Here is an 18,940-nt window from a genome sequence, read left to right as displayed (position 1 = left end):
ATTATCGCGTGAGAAGCGACCTTACATATCGCGATGGAGGTTTTAGCGGGCCAGCCAGCGAGCGAAGGCTCCGGCGAGCTGCACCGTGTCTCTGGTTCACCAGGCTTATCATACGACGACCGAATTAAATTGCAGCGCGAATACTCGTCCCCCCCCCCTCTCTCTCTCTTCTCTGTCTATCTGTCTCTGTCTCTGTCTACAATGTGTTACCAACCGAAATAAGGCAACGTGAAAAGATTGAGTCATTTAAAAGAATGTTAAAAGAGAATATGTTGCAACAACTGTATTTTAATGTATTAGAAATAGCCGAGAAAGCTAAATCTCTCTCGCTCGCTCTCTCTTCCTCCTGTTGCTCTCTCGATTTTGGGAAATGCTGGTCGGTATCCACGGGAACAATCTCGATTTGCAATTCATCGACAAATCCATCGATGTTTATGAAAGCCATCGATTAAATCTATCTCGCGATGAAATACAGGCTGGTCCATTATCTGCGGTATAATCGGAAAAGCGACGATATTCCATCGCGATGAAAAAAAATAAAATCCCCGCCTCCGCACTTTCGACTTATCCCTTCGCGCGGAATCGTATTCGTAATTATATTTTCCGTTTCGCGTCGATAGCGGACTCTCGTCTTAATTAAGCTCGATTCGCCGGATGTCGGTTTATTTGCCGCAGACGTTGCGTGCGATCTTACGCAATGTTGACACTCCTAAACGTTTCGCCGTCGACTCGCGTTCTTTCTACGCGGGACTACAAAAGTCTCTTTATCACGAAGATAGATGACCACTTGTCGCAAATGATGTAGAAAAGTGGAGAAGAAAATTGTTAGCAAAGAGTTGATCGATCGCGGTTCGGCCGACCTTGGCTATTTGTGGGCAAAGATACATATTTCGCGTGGAAAAACACAGGTGCGCGGATTATTGCGATCCCCGCGTAGAGTGGTGTGTGCATCGAGTCATAATTTCTGTATCCCGTCGGTCTGAATACGCGATAACTAGGCCGCCACGTCGTTACGCTCGCGTGTACCGCATTAATGTCTGCAACAAAATGATTCTTTAAATTCACCCCGGGCGTCATATATGCGTATCTAATACGGTATAAATAATAAAGTCAGCGTGACAGTTTCTAACTCGGTCCGTGTAATAACCTGGATGATTACTAAACACACGGTATTATACCATCCATATTCCCGTTTCGTATAATTGAATTAATTGAAATTAATTAATTCGATGCAAATCTCTCTTGTGCTCTCATCTCGTCGAGATTAAAACGTCTGTATTTTCGATCAGTCAACGGTAAATGGCGCGATATACGCACATGTATACGCACATATATGTATATAAAATATATGTATAATATGTATATGATAATTAATTATCATTTATGATCATAACATATCTATTATACAAAATGCGATTTCGATTCATTGCGCTCGCATGTATCGGCACGAAGCCTGTTCTACGTATTATTGTTACAAGCTTATGAGCTTACACGTTCGATCACAGAATTATCAATGGAACGCAGTATCGGTAATAACATTCGCGGTTTTGTGCGAAATTAAGAAAATAATTGTCGGGACTGGGACAATTATTACCACAAGAATTGCACTCGGCGGAACTGCAATACTTGGTTTCCGTACTAACATCTCGTTTCTCTCGTCTTCCAGGCTGCCCTTCCGCCGCGACGTTCCATGAAGTCGACGAACGACGGAACCGAGGCCGAAGATCGATCGTCGATCGTCGCCGCTGACTCGGCATGCCCGCCCGTCGCACGATCCGCTCGATCTCTAGATGAATCACCGTGATCTACCGTGGAGTCTACGAGCAACGCGAGTCGCGCCGAACGAATCATGTACAAGATACTGCGCCGCGGCTCCGGCCGCGTCTTCGTCCTTTGCATCGTGGTGCTGTCGCTCCTGCTGTGCCTGTACTACGTCAGCCAGGTCCAGGCGCCGTCGTCGGGCCACCCCGCCGCCGCCATCCTGAACGAGGAGCTCAGATACGACCGCAGCCTGACCTCCGTCACTCCGGATTACAGCGAGTCGCCAGATGCTCAGGTGTCGCTCGCCACCTGCCCTGTAATCGCGCCGCGAAACGCCGACATCGACGCCCAGCAGGAGTTCGGCAAGTTCGACTTTCAGGTAGGTGCACTTTTGCCTCTTCGCCAGTTCTCCCGGAAAGCGGCCGTGTCCAGAGACAATTTCCACGGTATCTGCGTCACGTATTACTTGCTCCGAGACGTTCCCTCTTCTCTCTCGCGCCGTGGACACACCCGAATCTCTACGAGGTTCTTGACGATTTTACTTTCGAAAACACGACCGAAGACTCCTCGGGCAGATACGTGGAACGATTAAGTAATTACGCTCTTTTTGATACGCTCTCGATGTATTAGAAGTAGGAAAGGCTCGGGTATTTCTTGTTTAGCTACGAGGAGCAATCTATTAGTCTCAAGTTCTGCATGGACGCACGTGCCATGTCTCTTCGTTCTACGAAGATTGCGTCACGAGGCAGCGAGAGTGCAAACGATCAGCAAGTCACGATAGCGCTAATAATGAATCCTCGTCTTTCTTTTCGAAATGAAAGCCGTGCTTGGGAAGCTTTCCGCAGTCGTAGAACTGTGATTTATAGAGTTAAGAGCAAAAGTGGATCGAGAATCAAGCGCCGGTGGTTTCTTTTATCCCCGAGATTATCTTTGGCGTACCCTTGGCACGGGGCTATTTATGCTCGCCAAAGTTTTCGCGGAATATACGAGCGGCTAAATTTTATACCAATACCTCATGGACGCGCTAAGTCCGGTCGTTTAAAAAGTACCGCGTCATTAGCCGCGAAACTTTGTTCGTCCCCCCGCGGAGTCTGTGAACTTCTCTGATTTAATGGCTGGCCGTTGTAATAAGGGGATTCCTCCATTTGCGCAAGGCGTAATAAAAAAAAAGTCCTCCTCACACGTCATATATTTCACTTTTAAACATTTCGGCGAGTTATATTAATTTTCATTGGGTGGGAAGAGGAAAAAAGTGCGCCAGGCCGAGGTGCCTCGCAAAGTGTATTTTCTCGGGCCATTGTTCCCGACGTCCAACTCCGCGAGCAGAGATTTAATTACAAATTAACAACGTTGCATATTTCTAGTGTGAAACACATTCAATATTCTACTAGCCATCGCTTTTGATAAACATCACGTTCTCTATCGCATTATGCCGTCCCTGACGCGCCTGATAAGCGGAAGCGGAGTCTACAATTCAAATCTTCTCATGTTCGCCTAATTACAAAGCAACCGGCTGCTATTCTCCGGTGCTTAGCTGCTCGCGGTAGTAATTTCCGACATTGTATACTTGCAGCGGTTTATAATCGAGATGCAAAGGAGCATTGATTTCGGTACTTAGCGCGATTTGCTTCATTACGGAATATCGTTGAAAATCTCATTAATAAAATAGCATATACGATATGTTGATCGGGGATAATTATTCTCATTATCCCCGCATCCGCCTGCGAGAGGAAGCAAGAGTTTCTTCTGCGCCATTCAAACTAGAAAATGCAAGCGAGCTGCGAATATTTTGCATAAATCAAATGTAGGATGTGTGAATTATCAACTTGGTTTACATTTCAAAATCATCTCCGACCGTCTTGGTTTGTTCCTCCTATATGTTTATCGCGGTTGCCTGACCTTTGAATACTAAAATGACTAATCAGTCGTGGTCGTACATCTCTCGGACCCGGACGTTAGTGAAATTTTGCTCTTAACACAGAACTCTATCCCGCTAAGATGCGGTTTCACTTGTATTTGACATGACTCCGTGACAAGGTATGCCTATAATTACTCTGCGATACCGTGCAATGCCTGTACACCTCTCGCGTAATTTTATACGTAAAATACTTGCTCTTAGATCCCACTCGATAGGGACCTAAACCAAAGGTCAAAACGTTGTGAAAAGGAATTTAATAATTGTGGCCAGTTGAGGTCGATTTTAAAAGCATATTAAATGTGTTATTGTCTTTCCATTTAATCAGCCGAGTGGAATAAACATTTAATAAGTGTCGTGTCGCGCGTTAATTAATTATTTCACACGAAATCGAACTAAATTCCAGTTTTTAAATTTTCAAATTCATCTTTTTGCCGCTTTGAACTTCGCTTCCATTCAATCGCGACTTGCAAACAAAATTTTGCGAGACCGCACATTAGTTTCGCTGGATCCGTGCGATGGCGTTTATATTTGTTACACGGCTCAATACGCGTAGACGACAAAATACAGCATCGAGCTCTCATCCCGTGCTAATTTAATTAAGCGGCATTGCCGCGCTCGCGGAAAAAATCGCGTGTTGCGTAACCGCGGTCGGAAATAGAATCGCAGGGGGGGAAAAAAATGCCGAATCGAAGTATTTCTGACCGTGGTTCCGCCCGTTCGCGATCTCGTTCGATCGATTATTTATGATTTCGCGTGATAGACGGATCTCCATGGCGAAATTTCTATTGAAATTTACACGGACCGCTGCCGCGGGTTTGCGGAGCGCCGGCGAGAATTCAGCTCCCGTCTCTCCGCGGCGCAACTTGTCACAACCAAACGGCAGATCGCCGTTTCTGATACCGCTGAACTTTCACGTAACGGTATAATAAAGCGTTGCGCTTAATTTTTATTATTTTTTCCCCCCGCTCTTTTCACTCGGATATTTTACGACCCGCGTCGCACTTTCCGCTGCCGGCACGACGTTGTTTTTAATTCTCTACATACAAAATGCATTAAATTTTTTTTCGAGCTTATTCCCGCGACATTTGTTACTCTTGCGAAAAAAAGTCGAAATCGCAATTCGTTGTTGGCATTTTTGGCCTGACTCTCTCGCTCTCTCTTTTCTCTTTACGCACCACCCGCTCTCTTTTCGTGCGTTTCTCCGTGGCGGAAGTATCCCGATCTCGATTTCCGTACGCGCTCTTTTAAACCCGAACGTACATTTAGGAGATAATTTATAAACATTAGCCCGGCCCACCGGGCTGCGCTTTTACAACCGATCCCACGTCGAGTATTTTGCGAAGAGCGCACGCAACACAATATCAATATTTCATAACCGGGCGCGCAACAACGGGATTTAAAAAACCGCGCGTTGTCAGTCCGGAAAGACTAATCGAACGTAAATTAATACGTCACGCAATAATCTACTCGAATCGACGACCCCGATACGTCAGTTACACGCGATGAAAGGCAAATCGAGTTACGTCGCAATGAGCAGCGGCGGTAGCGGCGGCGGCTAACGATGTTTCGAATTCGAGTTGCAAATCGAATTTGGCGTTATCGCGCCCGCGCTGAAAACCGTGTTCCCGGCACAATCCTGACGCGTGCGTTTGCCTAATCTACCGTCTCCTACGTCGCCGACGGATTGGCCGTATGCGACGTAAGGCCAATTGCCCTTAATTGGCAGTCAAGGATGCTCGTTAATTCGCTTTAATTCCGTGCCACGGACGTCGCTGTTAAGTATGGAATTTCGATAATGCCTGTTGTTTGGCGTTTGCCGGAAGGAAGCAGTTACTTAGAGCGGCGAAAACTTCCTTTGAGACATTCCGCCGTGTATACTCAACTCTGATGAATGCAAAGTTGTTCATCCACCTGGGCGTTTATTGCGTAACGAAAATGAACTTTTCCTTTGCAGTCGTGGCGGTATGTTCATTTCGGCGTATAAATGATCTAAACTTTTGAATGAGTGAGCGAGGGAGAGACAGAGAAATTCAGGGAGAGACAGGGAGTGACAGGGAGAGACAAGGAGAGACAGGGAAAATCAGGGAGAAACAAGGAGAGACAGGGAGAGACAGGGAAATTCAGGGAGAGACAAGGAGAGCCAGGGAAAATCAGGGAGAGACAGAGAGAGACAGGGAGAAACAAGGAGAGACAGGGAGAGACAGGGAGAGACAGGAAAAATCAGGGAGAGACAGAGAGAGAGAGAGAGAGAGGGGGGGTAGAGCAGGTGTGCATCTGTAATGCTACATGCGAATATAAATTTTGATATAACTGAGTGAAACTGTATCGTACGTTTTTAGCTGGACATAATTGTCCCCTATTCGATTACGGTTGATATCTTTAGCTCGTACGGGATCAGTTTATCCGAGAGCGTCATTAGGTCATCATAGATGTATCCGACGAATCAATTGGTTTCCATCTCGAAAATGGTTCGCTGGCGCCATAATCAGGAGTATAACGTAATCTCGCGCGAGTGGTGCAGTTTGCAGTGAGTGAGTTGCATATTGATGATCGTATTGACGGCTGAGCACTCAAAGAGCAAAGGGTTGCATTTATGATTGCCGTGCGGCTGTGTGTATCGCGCGCGCTATAGTCAACGGCGCGTGCAGAGAAATTTACACCGATTACGGTGTATTTATTTCGACGCTCGTTACCCGCGAGCGAGCGGATCCCCGTTTATAATTCATCGCGGATCGCGGGTAACATCAAACACGAGTATCACTTTAGCAAGTTACTAGTGCATTTAGAAAATTGCATCGGCGACCGTGTTTTACTCGTAATTCGCTGAAACAATCGTTTTGCCTAAGTGACCATTCGTTTATGGGAATAATATTATTGGCTATGCATCTCGCATTCAGCTGGCAATTTATTTCGCGTTTGGTAAACAGAGATTGCGAGTGACTTTCATCATGGAAAGGACTTTATCGAGAAGTAAATGTGTGTATTTCTGTTCAGTTTGTGATGAAAGTTTCGAATCACCGCGGGGAATAAATCGCTGCAAAATATTAATTAAATGAAATCCCGACTGAATACCGAGCTCGAATGAACGAGCGGTTACCCTTTTAAATTAGATTTTTTTTTATCAGTCATAACGCTAGATCTAGGAGTTGCTTTTCGGAGGGAAAAATTTTCCAAGTTCAAAACATATCCTCGCGTGGTCGGGAAGCTAATCACGATTCCGAACAAACAGCACGTCCGACCGGACGGTAATATTTCACGTGGCCGACATTCCCGCGAAAATTCGTTTTGTTCTCGTCACTGGCCGGCGCTTTTCCTCTCGAGCGCGAAGGCATCGGCGAAGGACGACGGTCCGAGTATCCGCGAAACGAAGGCGCGCAATTCAGGACCGTCCCGTTTCCTCCCTCGGCGAGGCCACTTCCCTCCGTCCCTCTGTCTCTCTTCCCGTCCGTTGGCAAGCTGCATTTCGCAATTTGCTTAAGCAAACCTTTCTAGAAATTCATATCCGTCCCTCCCGCCCCGTGCCACTCTCGCGCGAAGCGTTGTCTGCAGCTCCTCGGGTTAGACACTCTGTGCGTCTGACGTTTTTAAGACATAATTCTGACGTGACATCTTCCTCTTGCGTTTTCCGAGAACTGAATCGACTTTCGCGGGAAAACGAAGGCAAAATAACGCGTTGATCTGCCTTCGCGCGGTCTATAACACGTATATTTCGCTAAAGAAGCCTTGCGAGGTTTTTAAACACATTGTATCGTGTCGAGAATTAAGGTCCGGTTTCACCAAACGTCGCTTAACTCTAATCTTAGTTTAATTCATGTTTGCCTCTTTCTAAAGTAACAGTTGGAAAGAGACAAAGAGACAAGAAATTGAGCTAAGCCTAAGACACGTGTCTCATAAGCTTGCATGACTACATTGCATTAAATATCGTTAACGAGTGATAACCAATTGATATCAGCAGAACCGTTTTGCCGAGGGATAAACCGTTGGGGGCTCTGTGGTGTACAGATTTGCGGCATTACTGGGCATTAGTTTGATCATTACGCCTTGCTGGGGCATTATAAAGATAAAATAAGATAAAAGAAGGTAATAACATAAAGTAATGCCCACTTGCAGTCAGATAAAATCGTATGAAATGAAATGAAATTGTGTAATCGGGACAACATTTTAGCTAGTGGTTACCCGCGAGGCGTATCGAAAATTGACTCGACCTGCCTCCTAATTACGTTTCCTGTACGTATTCCTTTATGCAAACGTAGAAGCTTATGTCGGTGTATATTTGATATTCTATGTTGGTTGCGATACATTTTTTACAAGTCTCGAAAATCCTGGCTCGTCCCAATGCGAGCTCTCTAGACAGATCGCGTCTCGTGCTCTTGACATTTTAAGACATAATTCAGACGTGATACTTTCTTCTTGGCAGGCTACGAGAGCAGACTTCAAGAGTTGAAAGTTGCGTCGAGCAGCGCGTCTCAAAAAGTCGAGACGACTTACTTTGAAATTGGGTCATGATTTTCCACCCATCCTCGTTACTTTAAGTAACTCCCGCGTTTTCTTTGATAGGATTGTCGAGCGTTGAAACGTTGCTTTAAAAACTAATTACACATGCTTATGCATGTGTCGCGTTTTCAAACGAGTGTATCAAAACGTTTCCGAGCCAAGGACGTTACCTAAAAAAATGACTTATTTTAAACCGTACGCGGGTACGTGCATATACACTCTACATCGCGTAAATTCGTAATGTCCCACGCTCGCGTCTCCGTTCTCCTCTGTCTCTCTTCCCGACGTTCCGCAAATTATTTATCTCGTATCGCCCGTATTTACAAAAATTCATATTTCAACACGGTCGGTCTCTCATGTCCAATATCCTCGAGGTTTTCGGGCGTTATTTTATTTTTTTGGGGGCACTTTTTTAAAGATATAATTACGTCGCGATTTTCGTGCGACTGTGCAAGCGTACGTGCTCAAAAGGACCGTACGTGCTTCGCTAACAACGCGAAAACTCTTTTTGCTGCATAAAGTGGCTAAGATAGACCGGGGAACACGCGTGGATCTTTCGGAGCGCGTGTGCTGTTATAATTTTCACGGGATTTACGGGCCGAGTCGCGCTTTACGAAACACACGTATTCTGCCTTACGCGAAAATCCTCATTAATAATTTAATGGCGCGCGTCGCCGCTTATAATCCCGCCTCAAACAATGTCTGTTCGCTTTGTCGCGGTGGGCTCCCTCCATTTAATTTAATATCACCGTCGTTTGCGCCGTCGTTACGGTGCTCGACGTTACGGAATAATTCTCAAAGAATATTATTTTCAGTGGCGCCGATCACACAAGCGGGACCGCGCGGGCGCGACGCTTTTTCGTTCGTCGGCAATCGATAAGCGGCCACTTGAACCTGATGAAAACGCAATTCGCGGGCCGAGACGCGAAAGGGAGGGGTGGGAGATTCATCGGCTGTAAGGAATAAGTAAACTCCCTCCACCCGTGGCCACGCGACGGAGTCTCTTTTACTTCCATCTTCTCGCGGTTCTAACTCTCGCTTTACCTTTTGCCGCGCAAAGGGCACCGAAGCGTATCCGCGTAATCCGCGAAGAAACGACTTCGTTACTGGATTTCCTGTACCGTAACCAGTCGACGACGATGGCGCCGTTGACGAATGGATGCCGGTCGTCCGTCTGCCGTGGTCGCGGACGATAAGGCACTTTAACGCGTTTTATTGATTACCGCGGTAAACAAAATAAGTATTCGCCGTTCAACGCGGTTGACTGCCGTTCATCTTTTTGACGCGTTTAACTAAAACCCTTCCACTTGTCAGGCGGGCGGGTCTCTCTTTAGCGCGAATACAAATTATCAAATTAATTGGCGCTCTGCTTCGGATAAAAGGGCGGCAGTTTAAACGCACTGTATTTCGAGCGATATACGTATCTCTGGGCGATATGCGTGCCCGTTTTAAGTACAAATTATAATTAATTGCAGATTTATAATTTAGGATGTCGAGGCAAAATAGTTTCCGAGGTAAATTACTTCCGTAAACTATACAAGGTTTGTTTGAAAAACGCGCAGAGAACATTTTGCGCATCGCCATTATTGCAAATGACATTTGGACCCTTCTGCAAATATTGAACGTGAAATAAAACTCTCTCTCTCTTTTTTTTTTAAACTGCAAAATAATTTTATAGGTTTCGATGCATAGTCGTTTTCAAGCACCGCGTTTTCATTTATCCGGTATAGTTGGCGAAACGACACATCAATTATATAGCAATCTGTTCTGAATGGCTTTCGCTTTTCGCTTTGCACGGATTTATATCATTCGAATAAATTCGTCCGCGCCCTCCCACCCGCTGGCTCCGGCCATTCTTAAGAATCCTTAAAGCCCGCTTTGTACAGCGGTATACGTGCGCTCAAATAGGATATCCTACCGCGAGATTACGACGGAGCCCTCACAAAAGGCCTCCCCTCCGTGCGAACGGACTCGTCCGCTCGCGCAAGACAGCAGGCTATGCATATTCATCGCGCAGAGTAGGAAAAAAAAGGACTCCCAATTAAGTCAAATTTGAAAATCAATCTCTCCCGCCCCGCCGCCTTTGTCTCCGGCCCCGCGTGCATTTTCATAACGAGTACCCTCGAAGCCTCTCGTGTGTCGATTATGCCACCCTCCCCCTCTCTTCCTCCCTTTACGCGTATATTTTACACACGCCCTACTTTGCAAGTAGTATTGTGCCGTGCGAGGACCGAAGACGTTTCTCAAAGGATTTTCCCGCGTTACCGCGTTTCCCCCTTCCTTTCCTCCTCCCCCGTCTTTCCTTTCTCTGCTCGACGATGGGATTGCGACGACGGGGATGGAAGGAGGAAGTGTGGGACGCGGGTACCGCGTGGAGGAGGACCAAACAAACGCGGAGGAGGAAGATGAGGGGGAAAAAAGGAGATAGGGGGCGGGAAGGAAGCGCGGGGTGGGAAAGACGGACGGTTCTTTTGAACTGATGCGCGCACCGGGCGAGCTGCTCTGATTTGCAAAGGCATTTCCGGGATTGCCCTCCTCTGTGTAGCGCGTCGCATTTATTCTCTTACCCCTCACCCCTCCCGCCCGCACCTCCTCCCCCCCCCCCGTCTCACGCCCTCATTTCGGTGACGAGGCCACTTTCGAAGCGAGCGTCTCCCGGCGATAGCGTGTCTCTCCCGCATCTCGCGGGATGTTCCTCCTAATCCTTACCGATTGTCCCGATACGGCCGCGCCGATCAATATCGCCGTAATGGTGACGACGGGTCCATTAGGTATACATTTGGATTGTTTACTCGGGGAAAGTAACGCGATCGAAAGCGGTGGATTTATCGCCGACCGAGAATACCTGTTTATTTTACGAGCGATACTCTGTCATTTATCCCGCCGCGTCCGTTTAACAGTCCGTCACGTCGTCAATAAACGTGGAACAGCGTTGATTAAAAGTTAATTTTACTTACGATTAATTTAGAAACCTTGAGATTTGTCTATCGACTGTCTATTGTCAGTAGTCGCAGTGTCCTCGAAATTATTGATCTAAGTGCGGTTAATTGATTTACGTTAACCAGACGTAATTGCTATCAGAGCCGCATTGTCCGGCAGCACAGTCACAATTGTCGCGGCATTTTCGAAGACACTACCGCTGTCGCAAAGTGTCCGATTATTCTTGGCGCTTTTGCCACCGCAATGCCATCGCGATACGTCGACCCGTTGCCTTATCCGCTCTAGCGGGTCCGTGATAAATTAAGTTGCCGCGCTATCGCGAGTCCCAAAGCGGCGGCCGGTGCTATCGGCACGAGACGGTGTAGCTCATGCGAGCGGCAATTTTCCACGACGTGACAAACGTCAATTAAACGACGCCCGCGGAAACGCGGTGTAAACAATACGAAATTCAATAAACTTCGCTGTTCGCCGGCGCACGCGAAAGTTCAATATTTGACTCGGCCGTAGATTAAGCTCGAAAGCCCGGCGCGCTTCGAACTTTCGAGATTGCTCTCCCGCCGCCTACATCGTCGCCATTAATCGAATATGACAACTTTGACTACCGGATCAATGATCATCCGGAGTTTCGGTAACTATCCGCATTTCTTTCGCTCGGCTTAAAGTCAAAACGGCGCGAAAGAATCGTCGCCCCCTCCCAATCAACCCGAAGCCCGCGAGCAAATTATATGAAAACGTGGAAATTACGGGAACCGGGAATATAATTTGAAACGAGAGGAAAATTTCTGACCCGTCCCGGCGATTTATTGAAATCCAATACAGAGAATCACACTTTTTTTTAAACTGACAGCACTTACCGGCATTTAATTTTATAATGAGAGAGTAAAAGCAAGGCAGCATTAAAATCATTTTTCCTCGCTCGTTCGATTTTTACTCCCCCCCCTCCCCCCGGAGTCGTCGTTATTATACACATTGAAACTTTGGCTCGCGCGGATCAGAGGAAGGAAGTTTGCGCGAGGGAGATGGAGAGGGAGAAAAAGAACAAAGGAAGTTCGGACAGAGAAACTTTGTGTAGGTGTTCTATCTTTTATTTCTATCCTCGCAATCCTGAAAGTCATTACGGGAAAATGTTTTATTTGCGGCGCCGGGCTCCCCGAACGCCCCGGTCCCCGAGACATTCTCAGTTTCGTCGCGAGCAGCCGGCAGTGTCGTGTAATTATACCGGGCGATGTACTAATTCACGACGGGACCGCCGGCGCCTTGGGTTTGGTTTTCGCCTCCGCTGCGCCCACATGTAACAAGCCGAACCCTCTAATTGAACCCCCGCAGGAATGCTTCTGCAGGAGGCTCTCCATCAGAGAGGATTACAATACGCGGGTAACCGTGGACGAGCGGCGTTGGCGACAGGTAAACGCAGGCCGCATGCCTCTGGTCAGGCACTCCGGCAAATATCAATTAGCTTCGCTAATGAGAAATCTCGCCGGGCGTCAATGTTAGTTACGGAAGTGCGCGCACTCGTCCTTTGCGTCCGTCGAATAAAAAAGAACGGACTCTTGTTTACTTGCCATTTACGTGAACGAACGTGGAGAGAGAGAGGTCAATTTTTCCTTGCTCGGCCGAATTTTGATTTGCAGAGAGCTCGTGGTAGAGGGGAAAACAAATTACACCGTAATCGAAAGGTCGAGATGTTTGAAGGAATTTTTCACGAAAATTGTGGACAAGATCGCGGGGTATTGTGAAAAATTTGGTATTGCACTTTATCAAGGAAACAAGGGAGAAATTATTAATATTCGGAACGTGGAAGGCTTAAGAATTTGTCATGGGTTCTAGTTTTGAAAGCGATGTATGAATCTTTAAATTTAAGCGCAATCTCGTCAATTGACGCTCGAGCGGAGTGTTTGAAGATAAAATGCGTCGAGATAATTACATGGATACACTGCGCGAATGGGGAGCTTCGAGCAGCGAATTACATCGATGTTGAAGCGTAATCTCCGCTTTCGGATCGAATAGAAATTCATTTCAGTAGTCGAGCCAAGATGTACGCGGGGCCTTCCGCAAAATCTATTGCGGGCAAGAAACTCCATCAGAGCCGCGGCAGCAACTTCCTCCATTCAAGAATAGTCGCGTGACACCGCGACAATGAGGCAAACGCGGGCGCCGTTCTTTTGAGCCTGTTTGCCTGCACCCGGCATTGTTCTCCGACTTCGCATTGTGCTGCGAACTTTCGAGTGTAATAACAATAAGAAACGTGCATTAAAACGCACCACGTTGCGCATAAAGAATACGTGCTAAAGCGCGAAAGCATGTTGGCAATATTTATTATTTTGTAATCGGCCCAATTTATTTCTTTTATCTGCAGGCCTCGTTTTTACAAACTTATTAATATTAATAATATCGGCGGTGTCGTTTCCATTGCCAACGATATTTCAATACAGGAAAAGCATCATTTCGTGCACTGGCGTTAAAATAATTCTTGATATTAAACAATAATCTAGATACTAAATAGATACGAAATAACATTATACACGATACTGTGAAATGTATTTGCAGTTTTAAACTGCAACTGCGCTTTCATACGCGCCGATAAATTATCGGTTTTTAGCTTAATGACGGTATTATTTCGATCGCTCCTAAGTCTAATTGATATTAATTTGTATCGAAGACTGTTTCTCGTACAAGCCGTACTGATTCACTTTGGCATTTAAGTTACTCGCTAACAGTTAATACGAGAGAATAATGAAAGACACGACCTCGTTCGACCGTTCATCTCCTATCGCGAATAGAGTTGCCTGGTCCTTGCCATGAGTACTTGGCCAAAGTGCTGTTGCCAATGACGCTCGAGGCGAGCCGTTCGATCAGTCGCCGAGCATTACTACTTAACTTGTTTCCCGAGCGGTTCCCGACCAACTCAGGATCCCGGTTTTCGAGTTTACCTCCCGTCTCGGTTTTACCTTGGAACTAGGTGCGAATGGCTCTCTCGATTTTGACGCGCGATGCACCGAATTTACCGATAACTTCGACAGTGACGACTCGGCGGAGAGCTTTCTCGAGGAGCGGGCTTCGTCGCCGGCCTCGTGTGTCGCGGTACAATCGAACTTCGATTACCCCCGCGAAGCCGAGACCGTTCGTGAACTTTGCACGTGTCGCCCCCCGGTCTTGGCAACCATCCTGACCTTGGACGACTTCAATATTTCAGTTGGGGCAAAGGTACGTACTTTTCTGTCTGGTCGGAGCGGTTTAAGTAGCGATCCCTCGCAAAGCAGTTCTAAAATAACTAGAAATGAAGATAAATCGCAGCGGGTTTTGCCACGCGACAAAAATATGAATGTCCTCGAGCACGAAACGACACCGCTATCTTTCATTCTCGTGTATCGCGCGGATATCACGTCTTTTAAAACGATCTAATAAATTAATCGAATTAATTTTCAGAATTATATGTATAATACCATGTACGATTATCTTCATTTAAATAGAATGAGTGTACTTTTCAGTCTGTTAATTCAATGAAAAATTTTAAAACGGTAGAAAAGAGTACAGATATACCAGTAATAAAGTAGCAAGGGGGAAAAGTAATTACTTTAATAGCTTTAAATTTTCAGGAACGTTTATCCGTGTGAGTTTTTGGATTTGGCTTTGGCGCGAATACCTCGTCCATCTTAAATTTCTCAGATTTAGCTTTTTAATTCTCTAAAATATCGCACGATTGACTCCTGACGTGCATGGATTTCGAAGATTTTAAAATGGAAATTGCAACGCCGCTTCAATCCGCCCCCTCCCCCCCCCTCTCTCTTTCTCTCTCTGACTCTCTGTGAACTTTCGACGACATTCTCCGCGTAAATTCATCCTCTCTCGCTTCTTCGCCCTTACCATGCTTTTTCTTAGAGTCAGAAGTTTAAAGAAGTTTGCTTATGCCGCAATCAAGAGAAAGAATAAGAAGGATCTGTCTTATTTATCTTTCCTCTCGGCGGAAAACTTGATAGCCCAGCTTGGCTTGGCTTCGATATAATCCTCCCCTTGGCGAGTCGAGGAAGCGGAAAATGATAGGTAAATTTTAAACTTGGGCCGGGAAAAAAAGAACATGTACTTTGCGTCAATAATAATGTCTCATTGATATGCTCGCGGACTTTGCGGGCCGCACTTAAACCGGCGACGGTACAATCGTTTCTGAAAACAATTAGTCACTTATCGACACGGAATAATATATTTTATCAACAAAATATGAGATCTATGATAATTTCGTAATCGACAGCCCGCGCGTATCGAGCGGTGCTCGTGCAATCTAGTTCGGCCTGTACACCCGACATACCGAAGTTTGTAGATCGCCGACTGGATGACGTCACCGGCTATCTTCCTTTGAATAGGAATGCAATGCGGCAGAAACGAGATCGATACCGTGCGAAGGAGAACTTAGGGACGTTGGGTCAACATATCTTACTCTTTGCGAGTTTTACATCGAGTCGAGTAATTGAAAAATGCAAATCGTGCGCTGAGAGAGACAGAGACAGAGAGAGAGAGAGATATGCAGATGCACTTAGCACCTTTGAATACTATTGTACCGTCGCACCTTGTGCGTGCAAGCCCGTGACAAGTATATACTGGCGGGGTTGAAAAGTACGAGGGGACCATTGATTCGTCGAGAAGCACTTCTGCGAACCCTTCTTTCTTTCCTTCCTCCTCTTTCTTTCCTTCGCTCCTTTTTGTTCCCCGCCTCATCTGTGCGTCGACATCTCGTTGCTGACGTTCGCGAGTTTCTCCTTTTTTCGCTCGGCTTCGCCTCCCCCGTTCACGACCGCAGTCAAAAGTTCGCAACAGCGCATTGTAACGGGGATCGGCGGCGTTGCGGGGAGCGAGGGACGACCCCTTTTGATCGCCATTCGTGAAACCGTGTAGCCGAGTGCTGATCGAAGCCGATATAAAAATACAAGCTAGACGGTAAATTAATTTCGCTCATTGTTAGCGCAAGGCGTGTCCCGAGCGAATGTTAAATTCGGAACACGCGATGAAAATTGTTTGACGCGCGTTTCTTCTTATAAAGAGTTATTATTATATTTCGCAATTTATTTCGCGTATCATCCGTGCGGAATAAAGGGATAGAGGCGGGACAGCTATGCATATATCACGATATTGCACGCCGGCCCGGCGGTATTTCATAAGAAGTTAAATGAATGATATTGAATTATAAAGAGAGAAAAAAAACGCTGCTCCCGCCAGTCTTAGCCGAGGAATTATTTTTCACGTGAATTAATATCGAACTGCGAAACGCATTCGGAATTTTTCTCGACTTTATACCTTTGTTGCCCAACGATCGCTCGGTCGTCCGTGTATGTTAACTTATGTAACTGGTTCTGATCGACGCTCCCGTGCACGTTAATGCACGCGGTACTCGCGCTCGTTAAATTATTACGAAAGCGGATGACGCTTCATCGAACGTGCCAGGAGAGAAGGCGGGGATTAAGCACAGCGCGACAAATACCAATTTGACTAAATTAGCACACATTTTTCCACCAATTTCGGTGTTCAGAAAAATTATTTCTCCGAGTGTTTTTTTTTACTCTTACACTTGAGAGTTCATTCCACTTTATTTTTAACAATTTTTTTCCACAGTAAATACACCATACAATGAAATATTTATCCTTACCCGTAATAATTTCAGATATGACATTATGAATTCGGTGCCGCGGACTCGCGAACTCATTATGTTTCGGCATAAATTTATTTGTTCAGTCAACGTTAGGTATTTTTTCTCCTTTGTAATACACTTATGTACATGCTAAAGGTTTCTTTCTTTGTAATGCGGTTTGTGCATTCGAAATTTGTTTCCAGATTGTACTTGAAAAAGACCCGATAAAAAGAGATCGGAACGTTGTGACTAAAGTGAAGATCATCATTTTCGCCACTTTGGTCGGTTTGTTTTTCCAAAATTCCCCCTCGGTGTAGAAAAATGTCGCCAACGTTTATTAATTACTTCAACATTATTGTTTCCAGCACAATATAAAACAGCCGTGATGTACATTTGTTACTTCGAGACATTGCAATTAATCGTACAAAGAATAATTATATGTATTAAATCGCATCCTTTTACGCACTTTGCGAAAATACCGACGGCCGTGCGCTGCGATTCCGCGAAGCGAGAAAAGTGCCGTCATCTTTGATTAATGGCGTCATTCGCGACAATCCGATTATTATAGGAGCCGTATTAATCGCCGTCGGAATTGAAATCTAAGGGGGCGGAATGCGCGTGCATCGCGCACCAGTGCACCGTCCGTACACCACGTTAATCCTCCTATGGAATTATCCACGTACGGCTGCTCGCCGATTATTCCCCGTAGACGAGCTGCCGGCTTGATTCGCGCGATACTGCTAAATAATTTGTAGGAGCGAATCGGTTCGCGTGCTAAAATATTTATCCCTAATTCGAGCGGGCGGATTCTCGAAAATCACGGAGCACATCAATATTATCTCGTTAAGTCAAATATTGAAAAATCGCCCGCCCACCGCGTAAATGCAATCGAATTAGCTAACTATAACTTAACGGGTGGCTCGAGCAGTTAAAACGCGCTGGAAAATTAAGTGGAATTACCTCTTGTCTAACTTCATAAATATACATTGTATCATTTCACGGACTAGGTAATGTAATCAGTATAAGTATCAGGAGATTAACATATTTGCTGTCTCATGAAGTTAAACCGCTTGGCAAATCAATTTAAATAATGGCATTATTAGATCTACACGTTTCCCCACGTTACCGCCGTCGCATTCGTTTTCTTAGCTTGGCTCCGCGCTGGATAATATCGCTCGCGAATGCTCACGACAGGCCGACCGATATTCCCGCGTTACAATCTGCATGTTAATTTTTAATACCGTCCTTCTGGCAATATTCCGCGCCGCATATGCATATCGGTCGATCTCGGAAGGAATAACGGTTTCACGGTATTCCGCCGGCGTGTAATTTTTCCGTTTCGTTACGCGCTCCGCACGGGGATGATCCTCCTCGCGCGGATTAAACACGCGCGCGCGCGTGTTATGGATTTTTAGACGCGATTGCGTGCTCTCTCGGCTCGCCTCGCATGAATTTTGCAATAAAAGCCGCGCGTCGGAGGCGCCCACTTATTTTCTCTTCGTAGCGCCGCTCCCAACATATTCTCTCCCGGCTCTCCCTTTTCAACCCTACCTCCCCTCCCGCGGCGCCGCCCGGATCCAACCCCTTGTCTACTCTCGTGGAATTTCCCTTCCGCATAGTTCCTCGGCACTTCTCACGTCAGCTGCGATCGCTCGTTCGTGAAATTCCACGGCGCTCGATATCGGTCTTTCTTCCTCCCCCCCCCCGCCCCTTTTTTTTCGTTCCTACTTCCTTTCTCTCTGCCTCCACCTCTCGCCTGTCTTCCGCCCTTTTCTTCCCCGTGCGCAATGGAGCCCAGAAATAATGCCCGTGCATGGGTTATAAAACCTTCCGGTCTTTCGTATTCCAAAATTCGCGCGGAGGCCTTGCGCGAATATCTTGCGCAAATTACCACCTCCCCCCCTGTCACATCTGACGGTCGTACTCTTTCACTTTTCATTCTTCTGTCTCCCGCCCGTGATATGGACGTGGCGATTTTGCAGCCGGGGGAGGAGGAGGGGGGCGGGGGAGGGGAAGCAAGCCTTTCAGAGCGCGAGCGTTTCTCTTTGCCTTGCCGAACGACGTTAATAGTGCAACAAAAAAATTATTTTACCGTTACATTAACAGTCCCGAGAGGAAACGATCTGTTCGGAGGACACGCACAATTTTGACAAATTATCAACGTCAAGCCAAATTGTTCTTCCTTTATATATTCCGGGTTTTTGTGTAAA

The 18,940-nt window shown here is 46.3% G+C and overlaps 1 protein-coding gene across 6 annotated transcripts in view; it reads left to right on the top strand.

Moving 5' to 3' along the window:
- The window catches only part of LOC105560297 (alpha-mannosidase 2), a 163,878-nt gene that overhangs the window by 71,345 nt on the left and 73,593 nt on the right, over window positions 1-18,940 (top strand). For all 6 annotated transcript variants that reach the window (XM_012009295.1, XM_012009292.1, XM_012009294.1 and 3 more), the window contains one exon: window positions 1,667-2,140. In XM_012009295.1, coding sequence (XP_011864685.1) covers window positions 1,850-2,140 — 291 coding nt within the window. In that variant the 5' untranslated portion in view covers window positions 1,667-1,849. The remainder of the gene's footprint in view (window positions 1-1,666; window positions 2,141-18,940) is intronic.

The sequence above is a fragment of the Vollenhovia emeryi genome, unplaced genomic scaffold (assembly GCF_000949405.1).
Source record: "Vollenhovia emeryi isolate VEMERY1.0 unplaced genomic scaffold, V.emery_V1.0 DF939234.1, whole genome shotgun sequence".
Taxonomy (NCBI): domain Eukaryota; kingdom Metazoa; phylum Arthropoda; class Insecta; order Hymenoptera; family Formicidae; genus Vollenhovia; species Vollenhovia emeryi.
The sequence above is the reverse complement of the archived record's forward strand: the minus strand, read 5'-3'. Positions and strand labels throughout refer to the sequence as shown.